This window comes from Myzus persicae, unplaced genomic scaffold (genome assembly GCF_001856785.1).
Source record: "Myzus persicae strain clone G006 unplaced genomic scaffold, MPER_G0061.0, whole genome shotgun sequence".
In the NCBI taxonomy this organism is placed as follows: domain Eukaryota; kingdom Metazoa; phylum Arthropoda; class Insecta; order Hemiptera; family Aphididae; genus Myzus; species Myzus persicae.
Window position 1 is genome coordinate 23,949 of NW_019103996.1, and position 23,292 is coordinate 47,240.

The following is a 23,292-nucleotide window of genomic DNA, read 5'->3' on the forward strand; positions in this document are numbered from 1 at the left end:
AAACATACATTTTAACGCATTTGTCCAAACATAATATATCTCCTATATCTACACTTTAGTGTTTAGTAATTATCAATTAATTTTTCTTTTCGTTTTTTTTTTTATGTAATTTATCATTTTAATTACGTATAAAATTCATGTAGTATAATTAATTGTTATTAAATGAAATGTTATCTATTGACATTATAAATTTGTAATGAAAGATTATGAAGTTCATAAAAATATACAGTAAAAACATAATTGCCAAATTTAATTGAGACTTGAGACACTGTGATCAATGCTATTTGCAACTAAACAATTATAATTTGACGTATTTGCTATCCAAGACATTTTACTATCTCAATCAGGGTATTTTTAATTAAAAATATAAGATTTCATTAATTTTTACAATAATTTCTAATTAATTCTTATCATAAATAACTAACCTGACATGAACACCTTCAGCGACTTGTAATGCAAATTCGCCAACTATATCACTTTTAATGTAATATAACATACGTATTCGCAATAAAACTCTGCAATATACAATACATATAATATATGAGAATTAAAAATATATTAAATAAATATAATCAATAACTAACTTGTTTGCATGTCGACTTAAATGTTTACGATAATTGCTTTCTAAAAACAAATCCCCATCATATTTGTTATTTCTACTCCAGTGTTCTTCATCAATTAATTGAGTAGAGTTAAAATCTTTTTGTTTGGGCTTACGATATTTTTTAGATCCGCGTGAACTTTGGCCTTTAAAAATAAAGTTATAACATCATTCACTATAATCCTAATTCTACATTTTTTTATTTTAATACTTCCAGCTTAAAGTTTTGAAAAGTATCAATTTATTTTATTTATTATGGGTTCTTTTTTTTTTTTAATAAGTAAATAATGTGTTAAACAAATAATAATAGGCATAGAACTATACAAAACACCATGATATATGCTCATTTTGCTGAATACTGATTCTTCAGCAAACATTTTTTAAAAATGGTATCGATTTAAATAACAAGTTAAAATAGTATAGATTACAAAGATGAACATTACAGAGGAAGGCGATGGTTGCAAATCTCATATTCAGGTAAGATAACTGCCAACAAAATAATTTTTAATGGCGAAGGGGGGCTTAGATAATTACTTATTTATTTTTATTTATTTATAAATCAACAGGTAAACACCCTTTTAGTAAATATAACAAATATAGCACACAGTATTCAATATAAATATAAATTAAAATTACAGGTAATATGATATAAGTAAACAGGAATTGAGTAATATTAACCATAAACAAAAAATAGTTAGTAATTAACTAGTTAGAAATTAGGTATATTAACTATGTCTTATTTATGTAGCCTAAAGCATAGAACCCTGATAATTATAATTTATAAATCTTGTGGTATATTTAATATCACATTTTGTTAGTTGTATAATATAATGTTGTTTTTGTTAATGGTGTCAAAAATCTTGTCAGCTTCAACTCATTTTAGGATTTTACTGAATTTGAATTAAATTCAAATTTAAATATTTAATTCTTGTGATGTATTACTTAAATAATTTTATCTATAATCTAGGAACCTGCCATTACTCTCTACGCATACAATCCCCTTTGCCTCTGAACCCAAGGGATCTTTTCTCATCACCTCTTTCCCTGCATCATAACATTTAAAATCTGTGGAAGATACAATACACAAAACTTTTTTGTATATAACAGATATTAAACAGATATTTATCACTTAAAAATTATACATTGATAACCTTTAAACATTCAAGAGCATAGCACCTAGTACACAATATATTCTTTTAGTTGTTCTCATTGCCATTCTTAATATATAAAACTTAATTATTCCAGATTAATATTTTAACATATATGCTTAGTGATTTATTTTACTTAGGATTTTTCACAATGAATTGTAAAATGTTTAATTCCTAGTCTTTAAACACAATGCACAGCTATTTAATTATAATTTATGACTACAATAGTTAAAATTAAAAATATATTTGTGATCATATGATCTGTATAAATTATCATAAGTGAATAAGTTGTAAGTATTAAAATATTATAATTATTCTCATAAATCACAAAAAAAAAACTTTTCTTTTTTAATTTTAATTTTATGAAATATAGTAACCATGACCTATGTAACACTATGGCTGTATTTAAACCAGAGGTTGAGAAATTTTAATTATTAAAATTCAGTTATTTTTGTAACTGCCTATATGTTTTATGTTCTGAATGTTCCATAAATATATAATACTATTCAATAAAACAATTTGTATAACATATTAATTTACTAATATTTGATTAAAATTCTATTTAGAAATATAACACTAATGAAGCAATTGAAAAAAATATTAATCTGATTTTAAATGGTTTCAATATTATTGAAATAAGTAGATTATTCAAATGTAGTCTTTTTATTTGTCCAGAATGTTATGAATATTTGCAATTTCATTTATTCATAATAAATACATTTTGTTATCGACATTAATTAAAACTGCAGAATTTGAAGTCTTAAAATAACACAATGAATTGTTCCATCCAACTTACAGCGGATTGGACAAAATGTGTCGCCAGGGAAAAAATGATCAATTAACACAAAATATGGTATTGGTGTATCTCAGTTTTGGTATAATGCAGTTCAGATTGTTCAACACCAGATGTTATATATCAGAAAACAACATACATCCGCTTTTAAGTAAATAAAGAGGTAAAGATTTTTTTATGATTTTTTGCTTCATAGGATTTCGCTTATTATTTTTATTTTTAAATAACCTCTGTATCAAAGCGAACAAAACAAAAAAAATTATTCAAATTGGTCAAGCCGTTTTTGAGTTTTAGCGAGGCTAACTCACAGAAATTCATTTTTGTATAGATATCACAAGAGAACTTGTGCTCATCAATTTTAAAAGTCAGAAGAATTTATTCATTTAAAATTTAATCAAGTTCTCATAATTTTGTTCAAAGTTCCCTCTGTATAAAATAAATATATGTAATAAATAATAATACAAACAGAATAGCAAACTATAATAATTATTATTTAGGTACCAATAATAAACTAAATAGAACTATCAAAAAATGTCAAAACTTAAAAACTCTGAATTTAAATAAAAACTCAAGATCAATAATTTCAGGAAGTTCCAACTTTTAAATCATAAAGATACTCATATTATATTAATATGAGGAATTGAGTTTTATATTTTATTATTGGTATAATAATGAATTCTAGGAAATCCATCTATTTTCGTCCTTAAACAAAATATTTCACAATCATTATTTGTAAATTTTACTATTATGATTATAATAATTTAAAAAAAAAAAACAATATCGCTACTACTATTCAGGTACTTTTCTCTAATGTTCATGATTACAACTATTGTTAACTAATAATGTAAATATCACATAAGTGGTTATTTTAGTTTGTTTAAATCATTTTGTTCATATTTCATTTTTTTTTAAGTGAAAAAACGTGGCAAAATTATATTTTAAGACATTGTGTTTAATTAGTAGTAAACAACTAATTTATGTTGTTCTAATACAAAATCAAACTGAATATTATAAATGTATTAAAAATTGTTAGTTGTGGTATTCAAAAAATATAACACATGTTAATTACTTTTGATGAATAGCTAACAGACATAGTTTTGCATTGTATTATAATCATTATAAAAATAATATAAATTTCCAGTGGTGCTGGCCAACAATATCAGAATGAAAGAAGTACAAACTTTTAATTCAGATATAAAATGCTTTACTTTTTGAAATGGCCTAGGAAAAAATTTTGTAATGGTCAGGTGTAACATTTGGTTGTTCCTACATAAGTATAGTTTTGCCAGACATACAATAATAATAGTGTTAAGTTTTTCTACAAACTGAAATTTCCCTTTTTTTCTTAATAAAACTGTATTTAAAGTTTCGCTTCCCTTTTGGGAAGTTGGGACATACACACATAATTTATTCATCATATTAACTTTTAACTATATTTGTTTAATGACTTAATATTCTTTGTTATTACTTATTTACATATGAGCGTCATGGAGTTAATTATTGTTCAATATTATTGAACATGCAAAACTTAAGCAAAAAAGTATGAACAATTATTTGTTCTTGTATCTATAATGGAGATATATTAATAAATTTAAAAAAACATGCATGTAGAAAAATCGAGATCAGCAAAGAGGGAAAATCTGATAAAAATATTATTAAGAGGATGTCATCCCCCCTGTGTTGTCTCCATCTTACACACAAAATCTTACATACCAAATTTTTGTTCACCAGTTTCAATAGAGCTTGCAATTAGTTATGATATTAAGAGTGAATTGACTTATTATACAACTTACAGGTAAAATTGCTATCAAGTCCCCAGGTAGCCTTTTATTGATATTATTGTTTTCAAGTAAATTATGAAATTTTTAAAATTGTACATTGAAAATGATCAAAACTAAATACAATTTCAAGCCTTAGCTTCCTTAAAAATGATACCAATAAAAGATTGGGGACCTAGATAAAAATTAACCTTTTAATTGCATAATAGGTCAATTTATTTCAATATAAAAACTAACAGCCCAAAATTCAAATTGGTGAAAAAAACTTTACTACATCATACGTGTCAGACGAAGAGAACACATAAGGCACAACTTGCAATCGAAATATGTGCCTAGCCAAAACCATTATTTAAAATTTGCATAACTAGGTATATTAAATATTGATATAACACTTACCACCATGAGAAGGAGAATCGTCAGTTGAAATATTATCTGGTGTGATGAGATCCCAAATAAAGGACCGTATTTTTTCATCTCCACGATAGAATCGCAAACAATATAAAATCTATAAAAAAAAGGTTGCAATATCTTAATAATATAAATTCAAAATGAATTAAGATTATTTGCAACAGACAGTATCATACTAAAAATAAAAATTATCATGGAAACTTCCTACGATTAAACTAAATACTTAATGTGAAATTTTTTATAAAGGTTTAGTTTCCTCGTTTTCCTTAGATCCAAAAAACAACTAACAAACAAATTTAGAAATAAAAGAATCAATATTTAACTAAAAAAATGTTAAATTTCTGTATGTTTAGTTGTGAATAGTAATTTTTGGAATAGTTAGTTAGAAAAAAAAGTAGTAGAATCAGAAAAAAACATATTAGACTGCATAAATTAATTTTTATGCTAAAATCATTGGATAGAAAACCATGATGGAACAAAAACTGATCAATTTACATAGTAAATTGTTTACCAATGCATACGCATGCAAAATATATGTCATCTTTATACCAAGACATCCAAACACACTAGTGATAATTTAATACAAACACACTACAACGACCAGCACTTAGGAAATCTTATAACCTATAATAAGCTTCTTAAGGTCCCCACATACTGCAGTGGTAGCGGTGACGGTAAAATTATTCCAGATACAATTTACACCACCGCTGCAGTGTGTGACAACCTAAAAGAGGCAGTTCATTTAAAATCATTTCAAAAAGTAAACTCATAATATATAATTATAATTTCATAAATTACTAACAACAATCCTAGCAAGATCCTCCACATCACTTTCTTTCCATCCTTCACGAAAGTCGTTATGTTGAATGATTTCTGGCCAACGGCTCCAACTATAAAACGTGACATAAATTAATAAAAAAAATTAAGGAACAAATTAATAAAAATAGTTCACAAACCCAAAAGTTAGAATTCCCCTTTCAACTTTAAAACATTCACTTCTCGTCCAACAGCCATAGGCAACTTCCCCATCTTTTGGTACATAATCATCAGGTATAAATTTGGTGCGTAATTTTTTGCTTTTTCTAGTCCGCCGTCCTAATAACAAAAATAATAAATATTAATACTTTTTATTTAAACAAGAAAATATTAAATATAAAAACTTTCCAATTACTTTAGAAAAATTGTTTAGAGGCTATAATTTAAACGTTTCTCTTAACAATTGTAAAGCAAAATTATAATAAGTTTAAAATTTTAACAATACACCACTAAATGGTTATAAAAATTAAAATGTATTGAATTTTAAAGGAGTTTATTGAAACAATAAACTATCCTTATATTAAAAATAATAAACTTCTCTAGTATGAGATAATGAAAAGTATAAAATTAACCTCTTCCACGCCCAACTCCTAAGCTATTGTCCACATCACTATCAGCAGAACCTGATGATTCCAGTTCTGACATGTCCATAACAGCTTCATCATGGCCATATCGTTTAATTTGTGTACGTCGACGCGGTTCTGATATAACTAAATCATTCTGTGAATAAAACGATGGTATAACATTTAAAGAGAATAACGTAAGAATAAAAAAAAAGTTATATGGCATACTTGATCCCCTCCTTCAGACGTGTCAATGTCAGCTTTTCTGGCCCATTTCTTCCAAAAATCAGGATCATCAATATCAATATCTTGTCGAATGCCGCTAGACGCAAAGCTTGCTTTTGAAAAAGTTGATCCTTTTTCACTTTCCAATGTGATAACTTGGGTTCTACGTCTAAGAATCTGATCTATATCTTCTTCGCAAAATTTATCACCTGCATTGTCTTCTTCCATAACAGCACCATAAGCTCCTACGGTTTTTAAAAATTGTTATTAAAAAACAAAAAATGTAAAAGAAATATTATTCTGAACCTTTCTTTAATAAGTCTTCAATTTCTTTTTTAGTAAGTTGTTTGTTATTTAAATCTTTTCCTTGTGCTGTATTCATACTTTGAAGAATTGCTTTATCTAATCCAAGTTTTAAAGATGCTTTATTAAACATTTCTCTTTCATATGTATTCCGACATAAAAGTCTATACACTTTAACCATTTTCTGTTGACCAATTCTATGACAACGTGCTTGAGCCTAAAAATTAATAATATTTTAGTTAAAATAATATATATTTCTACTTAATATTATTACCTGATCATTAATCTAACAAAATAATATTTTACCTGAAGATCGTTTTGTGGATTCCAATCACTATCATAAATAATAACGGTATCAGCAGCAGTCAAATTAATACCCAACCCTCCAGCTTTGGTACACAATAAAAATACAAATCTATCAGAATCAGGTTTGCAGAATCTATCAATAGCAGCTTGACGTAAATTTCCTCGAATCCTACCATCTAATCTTTCAAATGGATATCTAGAGAACAGAATAAGTTACTAAAAATATTCACATTTAAATTGATAACACTTACTTTCTGTAGACTAAATAATCTTCAATAATATCTAAACATCGTACCATCTGACTAAAAATCAAAACTCTGTGACCATTATCTTTGAGTTTTGGTAACAATTTGTCAATTAATACCATTTTACCAGATGAATGAATTAAAGCTTTATAATAAACATCTGGATCATCGCCATTTAAATTACGATAATCATATTGAATTTGATCTTCAGCACCTAAAAAAAACAAATATGTTTAAAACTGAGTTAACAGGCGATAAAATTAAAAATAATTAAGAACACAAAAAAAATACCATTCAATAAATAAGGATGAATACAACATTTCCTTAATTCCATCATTGTATTCATAAGGTTTGGTACGTTGGCTGACGTGGTTCCCTTTGATAAAAATGAAAAATTTTTCTCTAAAATTCCTCTATAGTACTTTTTCTGAATGTTAGTTAATTCCACCTAGAATTTAATCATTTAATATTAAGTTTATTATTATACAATCCAAATTTTACCTCAACAACAGTTTCTTCTTTAGGAGCAATTGATTTTTCAACATCTTCTTTTAATCTTCTTAACATCATAGGCTTTAACAATAATTGAAGTTTTTGTACTTCAGTTTCAGATTTCAAAGCACCAAACTCTTGAAGGAAATCTTCACAGCTTGAAAATTGTGTGGGTTCAAGGAAATTAAGTAAAGAAAATAGCTCATTTACATTATTTTGTAGTGGTGTTCCAGACAATAAAACCCTGTGTTCCTAAGATTAAATTAAAACAAATAATTAAAAATCATTTGCCTAAAATAAGCAATTAAAAAAACTTACAAGACTTAATGCACGCAACCCTTCTAACAATTTACAGTTTCTATTTTTAAGACGATGAGCTTCATCAATTACACATAATCGCCAACCGATGTCTCGAAGTTCCATACAATCAGATATAATGGTCTCAAATGTTGTAATAAGAACATCAAATTTTGATATATCTTTAATTATAGTCCCTTTATCATTTCGATAATACATTTCATATTGTTGTACCATATTTCTACTATGAGATCTACAAACCCAATTTTAATTAATTTCATTTTTAATAAATAATTAAAATTTAATTATTTAACATTTGAAAATTGATTAATGACAACTCAACATTATTTAGGTCCAGTGGGTATTAATATATATATAATATAATAACTACTTTAAATATACTTACGATCCATGGTAAACAATAACATTTAAGTCAGTCCATGCTTCAAACTCTCTTTGCCAATTTGGAATAGTTGACAATGGAGCTATAACTAAAAATGGTCCTCGCACTCCATATTCATGAACAGCATGAATAAATGTTAATGATTGTATTGTTTTACCAAGACCCATTTCGTCAGCCAAGATACAATTACGCCTAAAGTGGTTAATTGTAATTTAATGTTAGTTAAGATATTATTTCAAAAGTAATCAATTAATTAATGATAAACTTACCCATTATACCAAGAAAAAAGTAACCAATTAAGGCCTTCTAATTGGTATTCTCTTAGCGTGTTGTTACTTTTATAAGCAGGAGATTTTTCTAATTTCACCCAATCATTCGGAGAAGGTTTTTTCTTAGGCTATAACAGAAAAAAGTTATTAAGTAACTATTAAACCAACAACTAAAAATCTATAAATATGGTTAACTATGTAAAGTTTTGAAACTTTTTTTAAAAATGGCATGATTAATAACTTTTAATAACTATTTTTGGAGTTCTGTATAAATGTAATATTCAGATGTAATATATTATCAATATGTTAAATATTTATACCGGTATATAAACATTCATATTAGCATGGCTACAGTCATCATATTACACAACACAGTAATATCATGATTATATTACACACACTCAATGCTACAGAAATAATAGATAGAAGAATAGAAGAATACATTAAACCGTAATTTACTTTAAAAACTAGTTCTAGAAACTTTCCAAATTACATGGGGAAAACTATTTTCACCAATTTAAATGATGAAGTAAAGGATCTAATAAAAAGTTATGTGAAAGTCAATCCAATAACACCAATGATATAATTAATAAAAATCAAATAAAAAGACAATAAATAAAATGTGATCTTGTTGTTAATGTGTGTATCAATAAAATTATAAAAAGTCTGTAGGTCTAATGCCTGTATAATATATAACTATATATTATAATGCTGATGTTAAATTTTGTTTCTAAAGTATCTATTCATCTGTTTATTTAATTAAATCATGTTTTTATTTGTATAAGTTTTATACTATAAAATGAATTGTAATATCGTTTAACTCCGTCTACCAGATACAAGCTTATAGCCCAGTTGGTATACATATTAGCCATTATTAATGTATTTTATTGTAATTGTTTTGGCTGAATAAATAAATAAAAATATGTGTATATTTACCTTCCACTGATCTTTTGGTGGTGTATGCCTTATCCTTTCAAAAACTTCAATTTTAGCTGGATCAACATCTTGTTCTAATTCCCACGTACTGTCTTCATATTGAAGTGATCGCCACTTTACCAAATAGTACTTAGTTGGTTTTTCAGCATTTGGTTCTTCTAATTGTTCCGATACATCAAGAACACGATCTACTTCAATGTAATCCGGATTGAAAGGTTCTTCTTCGAGCTAAAATAAAATTAATATACAATATTATAAATAACAATTTTTTGCATGTCTTTCTTGGTGACTTACATTTTCAAAAATATTAGTATTATTCGCCATCTTTTGTTTAAATCGCTTGAGTTTAGCAGCAATTCTCTTGTCACCTTTCAATAATTCTTCCTCCGTTTTCCATTCGCAGTGAAGGTATGAAAAATTTCTATACTTTACATAATACTCATCTATTTCAATAGTTTTCTTGGAATTATCTTCATTTTCATCTAATTTTTGTTCAGTTTCATCCTTTTTTTCAGATTCACCTTGTTCTGTTTTTATAGTCGTATCAGATATTTCTTCAGGTTTGACGACAGATTTTTCTTCAGGTACGTCTTCAACCATCTTTTCAGATTTTTCATCAAGTTTTTCATCAAGTTTTTCATCCGACTTTTCTTCATTTTGAACTTCTTCGGTTTCTTTTTTAATTTCACCTTCACTATCACTCGGTGAACTTTTATCATCTTTACTTAAATTAACGGCTTCTCTTGTACCTTTTCGGACAGCTAATATGTGTTGGACGACCATTGAATCCTCATCAGTTACATTCTGAAATATATTAATTTTTAAATCATATTCTAGTAAAATCAAATAACTAATTTTGTCAGTATGAATTAGATTGCACATAAAACCATCTTATAAACATAATTCTTTAAAAGTCATCTTAATACAAACTTAAATGTTTTTTTTAAATATTTACTATTGTATAATTTTAATACTTACTATATATACCATGTTGGGTTTAATGGAATTACTTCCATTGCCACTTTTATCTTGACTTGATTGTTTATTTTCATTTACGTTACCAGAAACTGCTGACTTGGAACGTTGAGGAGAAGAAGATTTTCGTGAATCCTCATCAGACATAGCTAACATAATGTCATCAACATACTTCTTTCTTTGTGTATGTCTACCAGATCTTCGTTTCTGTTAATTAATACAACAATTATCATACAGTTGTAAGACCAATGTTAATATTGTAATACTTATTTAAACTTCAAATTTTTTTAAAAGTTAATAAAATAAAATAGAAATTACAATTATTTGCTAAATTATCATCATTACAATTATTATAATAAATATCAAATATTTTGATCCTAAACACTAAATAATTTTCAAAATATTTAAGAACATTTTATCTGTTAGTTATTTTTAAATTAATGAAATATCTAAAATATAGTAAAATGAGTGAAATAAAAAAAGGTTTTCTTCATAAATTATAACCAATCAAATTAATTGTTAAAATCGCATTTCTCATTATAGTATTACGCAAGAGAAAATAAATAAACAAAGAAAAAAAATTCCAGATACTTACATTATCATCACCTTCAGGTGACGGTGGTGGTGTGACATTAGGCTCATCATTTTCAGACTCATTTGTTACCAGAGGTTTAGGTTTCTTACGTCTATAATGTTAGAATATATAAAAACCAATTAGTTTGTTTTTAAGTAACCACAAAATTAAATATTATAAAGTTTAAAATATTAATTACTTCTTAAGAGTATTGTATAATATATATTTTTAGTATAGTTTAATAGACAAACATTTGATATTGTAAACATAGGCAAAATTACGGTGCTTGGGAGGTGAACGTAACTCCCTCAGTTTTTTTATCATATTTTGGTGTAAATTTTTAATTATCAGGGTCTGTATAGTTGATACAATTCTAGCCCCCCCCCCCCCCCCTCTCCCCTCAAAATGTCCCTAATTTCTCCTATGATTGTAAAATATAAATATTTATTCATAACATACTTGGAAGCACGACTGCTACGACTTTTTGATTTTCGATCAGTACTGCGTTTAGATGGTTTGGAAGATTTTGTTGGCTGCTCTGGTTGACTTTCTGGTAATGATTCTACGTCTGCCAATGATTCATCAGCTATAACTTCTTTATCATTCTTTTCGAGATTTGTGTCGAGTTCAGTAGTATCATCTAACTCCTTTTCAACTGTTTCATCAACTTTAGTCTCCAGTTCGTCAGGTGTACCTTCATCTATTGTCCCATCTTCCTTTAGTTCAATTGTATTATTACTATGGTCTATTTCTTCAGCTACTTTACTTTCAGGTATACTGTTTTTCTTTTTCTTTGATTGTCTAAACAGAAGTAGGAAATGCCATATTATTTTTAATAACTAATTAAAATTAATTACTTCAAAATATTGTTTTTCAGATACTCACAAAAATACTCACAAAACTTAAATAAAATATGATTACTTTTCATCAATAATGAAATAACATTAAAAAAAAATATACTAGTAACATTTTATTAATTTACCTTTTAGGCTTTGGAGGTGGAGGGAGAGGAGTTTCTTCGACTGTTTCAGCTTCTAGAATAATTTCTTTTTTCTTACGATCTTTTGCTTTAGATTTAGGAACTTTCGTTGCTTTAGGCTTTTTTGTTTTTGGAGATTGTGATTTCTTTGTTCTAAAATGTACATAAAGAATTAATAATAATAAGTCAAAGAACAATTATATGATTATAAATCAAATTAAATACTTTGGAAGTCCTTTTAATTTCCGAGGAGATCCATCAGACAGTGAATGAAGTGGTGGGGGAGGTTCTTCATCCTCAGTGAAATTGAAAATACTTGATTCAACAATTTCATTTTCAGCTTTTGGAGAAGCTGGCGGTGAAACTTCTGCGGTCAATGTTGGTGGAGGAGGATCATGTTCACTACCAGACCAACAATCTCGTTCAAGAGATTGTGGTTCATTTAATTCCGCTGGTGATAGTGATCTAGACTGATGTGAAACAACTGAAGTATCATCATTATCTACTACTGATTTTTCTACGATTGGACTTCCAATTGGTGATTGAATGTCAGTATCAGAATCTTTTTTTTCTTCTGTTGGGGCTTGTGGTGACAGTACTTCAGATTCAGGTGGTGGAGATTGGTTTATTTGTTCCATCAAAGGAGATTCAGCACGGGATAGTGATTCTGATTCCACTGGAGACTGAGGCATTAATGGGGGTTCTTGTATTTGTTGTTGTTGTAATTCTTCTAGTTGCGGCTGTTGTGGTGGAAGATGTTGCTGTTGCTGTGGCTGCGGCTGTTGTTGTTCAGGAGACATTTGTAAAGGTTGTTCAAGGTGAACCGGAGGCATTATGGGCTCTGGATAAGGAACAGAATTAGATACTATTTGTGACTCAGAAGTACAAGGTATTATAGGTTGCTGCACAGGTAACTGTTGCAACTGTTGAAGAGGAGGTTGTTGAGGCACATGTTGTTGTGGTGGACATCCTAAAGGTTGCATATGGTGATGGTATGAATCTGAATTATTATACATAGAAGATTGTGGTAGATGTTCATGATGCATGGGGTTAGGTGGCATTCCCATATGTGGCATTCCAGGAGCCATCATATGATGAGATTGAGACATACCAGGACTCATATTCATGTGCATTGGCATCATATCTTGTGGCACCATAGGATGTGTTGGCATTTCTGGTTGTAATAAGGGAGGAGAAAATGGGATTTGCTCCGGCTCTTGGGCTTTTTTCCTACTTTTTCTAGGTCTAGGCGTCCCTCGGCCTTCACCTGCAGTACTTCCTCTACCTCTTCCTCGCCCTCTTCCTCTTCCACGGCCTGACACCTATATTAATTTTTTTTATAAGTTAATTCATAAAAAAAATGTTTTAAGTATAAAAGTTCATACCACTGGAACAGCCGGTTCCATGATGGCAGGTTGATACATAGGGTTAACAACTGGGCAGTGTACGCCACCCATGCATTGATCATTTGCTTCATGTTGTTGCAGAATAGATATCCTATCTTGAATATGATTTATCTACAAAAACATACACATACAATTTTTGTTTAGATGAAATTACTTAGTGCTATTTTTTTTTGAGTATTGCTTAAAACTTTTTTCATGTTAAATTAAATTAAATTAAATAGTATTAATTATAAAAATTAAAATATCATAAGTACCCTTAATTGATGATCAGGCCCAGAAGGTGGCATACAATATAATTCCTGAAGTTGCTGTTGTAATGCAGCCATTTCTTGCTGATGACTAATTGGTGAAGAATGGTACATTCCCGGAGGTGGGGGGCCTCTAGGATCGTACATTGAAGCTTGAGAATGTTGCATCTGTTGAGGTGCATCGGGCGGTTGATTACCGATCATTTCTTCCATTTTATTACCATTTTGATATTGGGACATTGAGTCATTATACCCAATACCAGTAGAAGTCATACTGTTAGACCCCATGTGTTCCATAGAACTTGGGTTCTGGTTTGTTGGCTGTAATTGTTGCTGCTGTTGTGCTGGTGGTATATTTGTTTGTGGTTCTAAAGTTGGAGGCAAATCTGCAGAATGTGAAACAGGAATGTGTTGCGGTTCTAAAATGGTATATTTATTTTGTGCGTTAGGAGGATAATCGAGATTATTTTGACTTGGAATAGAATTTGATTCACCCATATTAGGTATATTATTCATATTCAAATTACCACTAGAATTAGAATTTGATTGGGATTTAGAAGAATCCAAATTTTGGTCTTCAGATGGCATGGCTGAATATACTGGTAATCCTTGGTCGTTCATATTTTGAGAAACCATTCCCCCATTATGAGGCGGTCTTGGTGCTGACTGCCAATGTGGAGAAGTATTAGCTTGTAAGCCACTTCTATATCCTGGATAATCGGTGGTTGGATTAGTATTAACTGTAGGCATCACCATTTGTTCAAGTTGTTGAAGAGTACTCTGTTGAGCATATGGAGATGGGCTGGAAGTAGCCACTGCTTTTGGAGTTAATGCTGTAGCAGGCCTTGGAGACATGTTAGATTGAGCGGAATGAGGGTGTGGTGAATGTGTTGTTGGTTTTGCTGGTGACATTACAGGCCTTGGAGACATTTGTGGTCTAGGTGACATTTGAGGTCGTGGAGACATTTGTGGTGACAGTTGAGGAAACTGTGCACGGTATTGTGGTTGAGGGCTTCCTCCTTGAGAAGTATGAGGTTTACTTTGGTTACCCCCACTAGGTGGCCCGTAAGAAGGATTACTAGGTACATCAATTCCTAATGATCTTTGTGGCATTTGTTGTTGTGGTTGTTGTGATTGAGATTGCTGTTGTTGAGGTGGTTGAGGCTGCTGTGAAAATGCTGGATGAGAAGTCATTTGCGTTTGTAAATGATTGTAGTTTGATGGAGCTTGAGGATTAGGAATTTCAGGCATTTGCATTTGTTGCTGTGGATATTGTTGCATGTGATGTGGCGGTATTCGCGAAGAAACAGTAGTAGTGTTCTGTTGATGACCATAAGCAGAATACCCTGGAGAAGTGTTAGAATACATCATATTTTGATAAGGTGCCATTGATTGTTGTTGACTTCGTGAGTAAACACTAGATGGAGTTTGATGTGAAGTCATCATAGATACATATTGGCCTGGTTTCTGTTGATTTTCTTGACTGGGTTGTTGTTGATAACTCATGTGTTGTCTGTAAGATGGTTGAGCTATATGTGGATAATGTCTACTAATACCTGGAGCAGGATAATTAGACCAAGCTTGTAAGGCAGCTTGATCAGTGGCACCATACATGCCTGCTGCTGCATCTGAATAAGGTGAATACTGTGGCGGTCCAGATTGTCCTAAATTAGGTCTTAGGCCTGAAGAAACCCTACTTGATCCATAAGCTGATCCAGAGTGATTAGAATGAAAGTGATCCATGTGATTACCAGGGTTGTAGTCTGGTGCATTTGGCCCTGCACCACTTGGAGGTCCAAATGATGCAAGTTTTTGTAGTGGAGACTCCCCTTGGTGACCATGCATTTCTCCAGGTAACTGATATGGTTGCGATTGGGCATAACCTGTATTTGCAGGGGGTTGACTTCCACGACCTGCCACATCTGTGAAATTATCTCCTCCCAATTCAGATAAACCTTCCAACATGTTTCCACCCACATCCTCTCCAAACAACTCATATGAATCCATAGTCTTCTGAACCAATTAAATACTGCTATTCAGCAGATCTTCATTGGTGTCGCCGTCTGACATTGTTTGAAGTAATGGTAATTAATCAGTTTTGGATTTATTTCCTAGAACAGAAAAAATTTTAATTAATTTGGATCAAACTATAAGGATATTATAAAAATAAACATTTTATTTATACAAATTTAAACATAGTTTAAAGATACAGTTAATGTATAAAAATTACAAGTTTCTTATTAGAGAAAATGTTGAATGTTGATTGTTGATATGAGTACACTAAAAGGGGAAAAGCTATACGCTTACGACTGTTATTATGAACATAACCGTTATAACTTTTCCTCTTTCAGCATACTCAAATGATTAAGAACTATTTTATTAAAGGGTTAAATGTTAAAAATGCTCACAAGCCTATTTGTATGCGTTAATATTTATACAAACATATTACATAAATTACAAAATAAAAGTGTGTGCAAAATAGTTAAATATTTTATCAATCAAACATTTATAAATACCAGAAATATGTATTTGTAAATTTACTTAGGTACTAGTTTTTAGTATGAAATAGATTATAATGAATAATTTATAAAAAAAAACAAGTAATAAAACACAGTGGATTAAGGTTTAAGGTTAACAAAACAATAGCAATAAAATACATATTATATTGAAAATAAATCTAATAATGATTTTCAAATTGTCATACTTAAAAATTGTATGCGATCTTTATAATATAGGTATTAATTAAAGAGAATCTACGACCTGAAAAAAAATGTATGTGCTTTGTCAACAAATATCTAAGTAAATTACCAAATACATTCTTTCATTTTCTAAAACCTGTGTAATAAATATCAAGATTTAAAGGTAATAATATATATTTCTCATATTATTAATGTTTAGTTTAAGTGATACTGGTTATAGAATCAACTAGTTATTAGAATCCAAAAATAAAAACTTCAACCAAATCATAATTGTAATTTTAAATTGATATTTTTATTAAAACCAAGGTGTAACAGATAATTAAATCACTTTTGTGGCTTACAATAGTCAAAATCATAACATAATAAAATTATATAATTGTAAACGAATATAGAAAATAAATAAAATGACGCACAAATGCAATCACTATTCATCAATCAATGATGTTTTATTGAATAATACACAATATAGTACCCATACACTTTCATCAATAAACTATTTTGGAATATATACATAACACATAAAAAAGAACCAAACACATTAAGAATAATCATTATACATAGCTGAAAAATAATAAAGCTTAAGAAATAATTGGAAAATAAAAATAATATTGAAAACCAATTTTAATCGGCCAAATTTAACACTAAAACTTCATCAATCGATTTTAAACTATTCAAAGTTAATTTAAATTTGAATTACCTATTGGTAAAAGGTTGCAATTTCCCATAATATCAAACTAACACAATAAATAATTACCGATTATCAAAAATTGTTGAGGACGATCATAAGCCTTGAGGCTAAGCCAGCTTTGTTAAAGTATAATTTTATCAGAATTAACTGGGTTCGCAGTAGATTCAAAACAATCTTTCGAAATGTGATCACATTAATAAATTAAGTTAATTTATACAACATTTTTTAACAACTCCATTAAAAATAGAGTTGTTTAAAAAATCATAGAAAATGTTAGCTGATATTTAATTATTGGGAAAATGTGTATATTAGATAAAATATAATGAATTATCAAATAACAAAAAGTACCTAGGTACATTATTTATAAAAGGTTATTTTATCCTAGGTATATTTACATTACACAGTATTTATTGATTCTGTTTTTAAATTAATTTGAATGACTACTAACTCATGTAAGCATAAACAGTGTACACAGAAAATATATTTAATAATAGGTACTAAAATTTAAATATTTTAATGTTTCATCACTCTTCCCCATTGTTATCATTATTTAAATACTATATAATAGCAATACTACTTAAATAAGCTATTTGTTAGCAATATTTACACTTCAAAATCTATATTTTTTCATTTTTGTTATTTTTAAATCTATTTACTAGAAAAACAATTTAAACAGAATGCCTACATTATAAAATAAATTTTGATCAATTTTCTCAATAAATAATAAAATTAAACCACAATACATTAAACAATTTTTTCACATAAAAATTCGGTTGACGTGTACATACAAGGTGTTCAAAATTGGAAACTCTAATTATTTCTGTTTACATATTTGTATACCTAAACATAGTAATAACAGATAACAATGCTCCACATTTATTAGGTTAAATATTTAATAATCTCATTAAATATATCATATCATTTATCAGTTCTGATTAGAATAATAACTATTTCCAAACTTTTTGAACACCATATACCTATATCGAACTAACATATTTCAAAACTTAATAAAAATGTAATACCAAAGAATTTATTTCTTATTGTATAAAGAAAAAAATGATAGATTTAATAGATGTATCTTAATACATCTTCTGTAGTGACAAAGGTACCCATGAAAAATTTAAGATATTATTTTTGAATAAAAAAATTAGGCAAATTGTTGTAAAAATAATTTTTAATTAATACACACATCGAAATTAAATAATGCAACTAAAAATAAAACAGATAAAATAATATTTATAAATTACTTCTTGTGAACAACTAGTAAGTAATTGTACTTTGTAAAACTGAATAGTAATCAAGGTACGATCATTTAAAATTTGGTGGAAAAAGTATAGTTAAAGTTTGTACTTACAACTTCTATCAAACTTTTAATAGTCAAGCTAAATATTATAATTACATAATCATTACTTTATAAGCAGTTTAAATAATTGCATTTGTTCATATGAGGTAGGTAGGTACACAAACAAAATAGAATTCACTACCATAACCTTAACCCCTATTTATCTTTTAATCGCCTAAAACGAAAAACTAAATAAATAATAAGGGCTTAAAGCTTAAAGCATTGTCTAAAAGTAATATAAAATAAAAATTTGAAGTTCACATATCACTTTGTTTCATTAAGCTTCAACATTCATTATTAGTGTTTATTACAGTTCTAAAACATTATATTTATTTATCAATGTCATATCTATATTTATTATTTATGTTATTTAAAATAACTTGTTATTTGGCAGTCTTACATATTAATTTTTATTTTATTATTATAGTGACTCTATACTTAGTAGAAACTTAAATTGGTAAGATTGTAAGTAGGGTTTGAAACCGATAATGGTAATTCTCATTTTTGAAATAATTAGGTATCCTACTCTCAGCGCATAGTTTTTGTATGGCCGTGTTACCCAATGAACAATATTCAGTGTATTAATTGGTTTCAGTTTAAGATTTTTCAGCAGTTAATTTAAATCTTGGGTTTTTGTTAACAGTTGCGTAACCTTTTGGTTTTAGTTGCATTTTCAGAATGTCAAAAAATTATTGGTGTTCCAGAAACTGATTTCAATATACAATTTTAACTTCCACCGCAGGTCTACTACTATCTATAACAAAGTTGGTTAAAACAACATATTATGGGGTATAATGACGTATTTTTTATGGTACCTCGGCTGTCATTATAGATGATACTGATTGTAGTTTCAACTATAAGTGATAGGTAGATGACAATTTTAAATATTTTAAAATCAAATAAAAATGATAAGATTTGTTAGATTATAAATTAATTTAAACTTAAGTTAGGTAGCAAATTAAGTACCTAGGTACTTATAATATACAATCAAATATAGTATCTTATATATCTTTGATATACCAAGTAGCTTATGACATAGAACATACTTTGTATAACAACTAAAACGGTAAACTATAAAAGTCAAAGTAAAAGATAAATACTGAACTCATGTTAAGAAGTATTTTTTTTAATAATAATTTTTTGATTAAATTAATCTTGATACAAGATTATATTCAATACATTGAAATACCCACTTAAGATGTTTTGATTTCAATTTATAGTTTAAAGAACTATAAAGATACAAGAGTGCCTATATTAAATAAAATTAAAACAATTTTAACTGCTGGGGTACATAAAAGGTTCATTAATTATTTACCTAATGATTTACTTAATTTTAGTGGACCACTGAAATTATGTTCAACCATTAGTCAATTGATATTCTTATTTGTCTCAAACTCTTCATTTATTATACCTTATTCTATTCAGGATAAGAGTGAACCTCTCGGCTAATAATAACTAGTAGTATCATTGCATCACTACCAATAAATAACTCAAATAGCAAAACTTAGAACAATATTAACACAACAGCTGTGTGCGTACAATAATTAATGACAGTTGTTACCAATACTAAAGCGCATAGACTTCATCTGAGAGATTGTATTCGGCGGTTCAGTCTTCACATGTGAGAGCAGTCAAACCCTTGCCCTGATTTAAGTATAGGTAATATAAACTTTCCATGTTAGGTATCGATATAATAATGATAATTTTGAGCCAACTTGTTCAACCACTGTAATGCATCTGATAGTATACGTAGATACCTAATAAGATAATTCCTCATACTTGATGCCATTAATACATGCATACTTAACAATAATCTTCTAATTATAACATGGTTTAAGTATGTAAATACATTAGGTATACAGACACATTTAAGTGTGTACATACAAATTTCAAAATGTCTAATCAAACACATTTCATTTTTAAATTTTCAAACGTTTTGATTGTTTTTTCGTAAGAATTGGTAATCAGTTATCACTTAAGCATTGCTTTAAACAGCCGTGAATCAAAAATATCTTAAGTATTAAATTATTTCATAGACAGTACCAATTTTATATTTTAAATTATCTATTTATACCTATATAACCTACATACATAGATGAAACATAATAAAGTAAATACCTACATCTAGGTTATTACATTAATCAAAATAGGTAAATGTAAGTACCTGTAAAAAATTTACTTTTGTATTTTATACTTTCACCATTGTGACTGCCAATATAAATTAATGAAACATCAAAATTAGTTGGTCATAACAAAACTTTTGAAAGACATGACTAGTGACTACTTGAATAAGTATAGGATGTATTTTGTAAAAGCCAAAGGTTAGGTAGTAAACATAACCTAACCTAACCTACATACAGATGTGCCACATTGAAAAAAAACGTTAACAGCAATTTAGACCTGTAAAAACACAAAATAGGTAATCTAAACATCCGGCAAATTAATTAAGCAGTAGTGGAACACGACGGAAGAATATACCTCCATTACGGTAGACTGTAGAGTGAAGATGTCAGTGGCGACCAAAAATAAAATATAAAATATAAAAATTCACCGCAGGAAGAAACTTGATCGAAAAACTCATGGTCGCTTGATTCAATGAGTAAAATAATGCAATAATAACAACAATAATGCAAATCACAACCATAACACTAAAAGTAACAATAAGCGAACACGTATAATCGGGTTCTTACCAAAACACGGGTGTTATCCCGTCGGCGTGTTCTCGTTCGCGTCCACGCGAACGGTATTATACGCACGCACGCAAACGGCGAATCTGGCGAGTAGAAAAAATCCAAATTACGGCCGAAGTTCGAGCGGCGCGACGGGACGACGACGACGGCGGCGGCGACGTGCACGGCGCGGCGGGACGAGTACCGGACGACCAAATGTCATGAAAAACCGTAACGAGTCTGATCGGACGGCGTTCCCGGCGTTTTATTTGATTCCCTTCCGTGTCGTTTGAGTCATTTACGGTTGCGGTCTGTGTAGTTCACTATCCCTGTGCGTTGTGCATCACCATCGTGTAAACAACAAACAAAACGACGACAGCGGCGGCGGCGACAGCGACGGCGACGACGACTACGACTACTACTACTACTACAACAGTACGGCGGCGGCGGCGGTGACGGTGGCGGTGTTGGTGGCGGCGGCGGCGGCGGTGCACTCACACACGCGCATCCACGCACACACAAGCGTGTAAGCCCGTGCGCGTGTGTGTGAGTATGTATACAATATACATATAAATATTAAATATATATATACATATAAATATTAAATATATATATATATATAATACACGGGATAGTGGAATACATATACAAACGTATTGAATGTATATGTGTAAATGTATGTCTGTACGGATATATATATATAATTTAATATAAACAGACGCGTACAGATTTACGCGTTCGCACGCACGCTGACGCGGCTCTTTTTCTTACCGAAAGCACGGTCCATCCGCGTTTCAGTATTTGAAAACGGAATTAATGCCGAAAGCGAAAATCATAATAATAACAGGACAAGCGAAACACCTACGAGCAAGCCCCCGATATACCGCGTAAACGCGCACAACGATAACAATAATAATAATAATAATAATAACGATAATAGCAGTAAACAGTAATAACTAATAAGCAATAATAATAAATAATAATAATAATCATAATAATAATAATAATAACAACAACATAGATAAACAATCGCGGGGCGATTATTAAATTATCAACAATATATTAAAATCGTTGTTCGAGGGGGAAAAAACGGAAGAAAATACACTTACCGGACAGAGTCTCTGGACACGATCACATCATAAAATTCGTCGTGTGATGATATCGAGGCGTCGTAGCTAAGCGGGAACAACGTGAACGACGACCATTCATGTAGGCGCCGTGACACTTTTAACGTCGGAACAACTGCGGCGGCGGCCAAAATGCATGTTACGCGGCGGCGGCGGCAACGACTTGCGTTTCGATTCCAGTCCCGTACGTGTAGACGCACTCCCGAACTGCAACGGCAATCGCGTGAAACTCCGTACGATGTCTACCGCGAATTCGCGAACGAGAGACAGACGAGATTCGTGTCGATAAGAAACGAAAATTTTTAACAACAAACGATAATAATATAATAATAATAATAATAATAATAATAATAATAATAATAATAATAATAAAAATAGTGTATATATATATATATATATTATATGTAGCAGTACAATATTATAGTGGTAGTGGTAAGTAGCACTCCGTGTGGTAGTAGTAGTATGGTAGTAGTAGTAGTAGTAGTAGAAGTAGTAGTAGTACTGCACACCGTGTGTCGTGTGTGAGCCGACGTTTCCCGGACTAAGTTCAATGGTATTTTGATTTTCGTAATCCGATCAAATTTCTAAATTTTGTGTCTTTAAAAACACACTACTGCCATTACAATTACTCTATATGGGTTACATTCACGGTATACTACTATACTGCCTATCCAGCTATTGTACTTATTGCCGTTAACATTAATTTGTATTTTATTTGTATAATTTATGTTTTATTTTTATTATATTATTATTATACTATGTGTGTTCCCGTTTAACAGTTAAAAGCAAATCCTCCGGCAATTCACACACGCACACTCGCACACGCACGCACACATCCGCGCACACGCCAATATACAAACACCACGCACACTCTCTCTGACGGTACGTCGCGGCGTTCACGAACTCGCGCGCGCACGCACAGGATCCTCGCCCCGTTGTACACACGACCATGACGGTGAGCGGCGCCGCCGACGATTTGCCGGTTCCGACGGGTGGGGTTGA

At 29.8% G+C, this 23,292-nt stretch overlaps 1 protein-coding gene across 5 annotated transcripts in view; it reads right to left on the bottom strand.

The window, feature by feature from the left end:
* The window catches only part of LOC111037407 (chromodomain-helicase-DNA-binding protein 7-like), a 35,263-nt gene extending 12,658 nt beyond the window's left edge, over nt 1-22,605 (bottom strand). For 2 of the 5 annotated variants that reach the window (XM_022319960.1, XM_022319957.1), the window contains exons 1-25: nt 22,273-22,605; nt 13,772-15,876; nt 13,497-13,628; nt 12,337-13,433; nt 12,115-12,264; nt 11,592-11,933; nt 11,154-11,244; nt 10,562-10,765; nt 9,878-10,387; nt 9,584-9,811; nt 8,648-8,775; nt 8,382-8,570; nt 7,997-8,228; nt 7,688-7,930; nt 7,478-7,634; nt 7,193-7,400; nt 6,942-7,137; nt 6,639-6,852; nt 6,336-6,577; nt 6,117-6,264; nt 5,685-5,823; nt 5,531-5,618; nt 4,717-4,825; nt 585-747; nt 426-515 (exon numbers count right to left, since the gene is read on the bottom strand). In XM_022319960.1, coding sequence (XP_022175652.1) covers nt 426-515; nt 585-747; nt 4,717-4,825; nt 5,531-5,618; nt 5,685-5,823; nt 6,117-6,264; nt 6,336-6,577; nt 6,639-6,852; nt 6,942-7,137; nt 7,193-7,400; nt 7,478-7,634; nt 7,688-7,930; nt 7,997-8,228; nt 8,382-8,570; nt 8,648-8,775; nt 9,584-9,811; nt 9,878-10,387; nt 10,562-10,765; nt 11,154-11,244; nt 11,592-11,933; nt 12,115-12,264; nt 12,337-13,433; nt 13,497-13,628; nt 13,772-15,772 — 7,301 coding nt within the window. In that variant the 5' untranslated portion in view covers nt 15,773-15,876; nt 22,273-22,605. Of the gene's footprint in view, nt 1-425; nt 516-584; nt 748-4,716; nt 4,826-5,530; nt 5,619-5,684; nt 5,824-6,116; nt 6,265-6,335; nt 6,578-6,638; nt 6,853-6,941; nt 7,138-7,192; nt 7,401-7,477; nt 7,635-7,687; nt 7,931-7,996; nt 8,229-8,381; nt 8,571-8,647; nt 8,776-9,583; nt 9,812-9,877; nt 10,388-10,561; nt 10,766-11,153; nt 11,245-11,591; nt 11,934-12,114; nt 12,265-12,336; nt 13,434-13,496; nt 13,629-13,771; nt 15,877-21,184; nt 21,558-22,272 lie in introns of those variants that run through there. The other 3 variants (XM_022319959.1, XM_022319956.1, XM_022319958.1) reach the window with 3 other exon arrangements.
* Nucleotides 22,606-23,292: the final 687 nt, after the last annotated feature.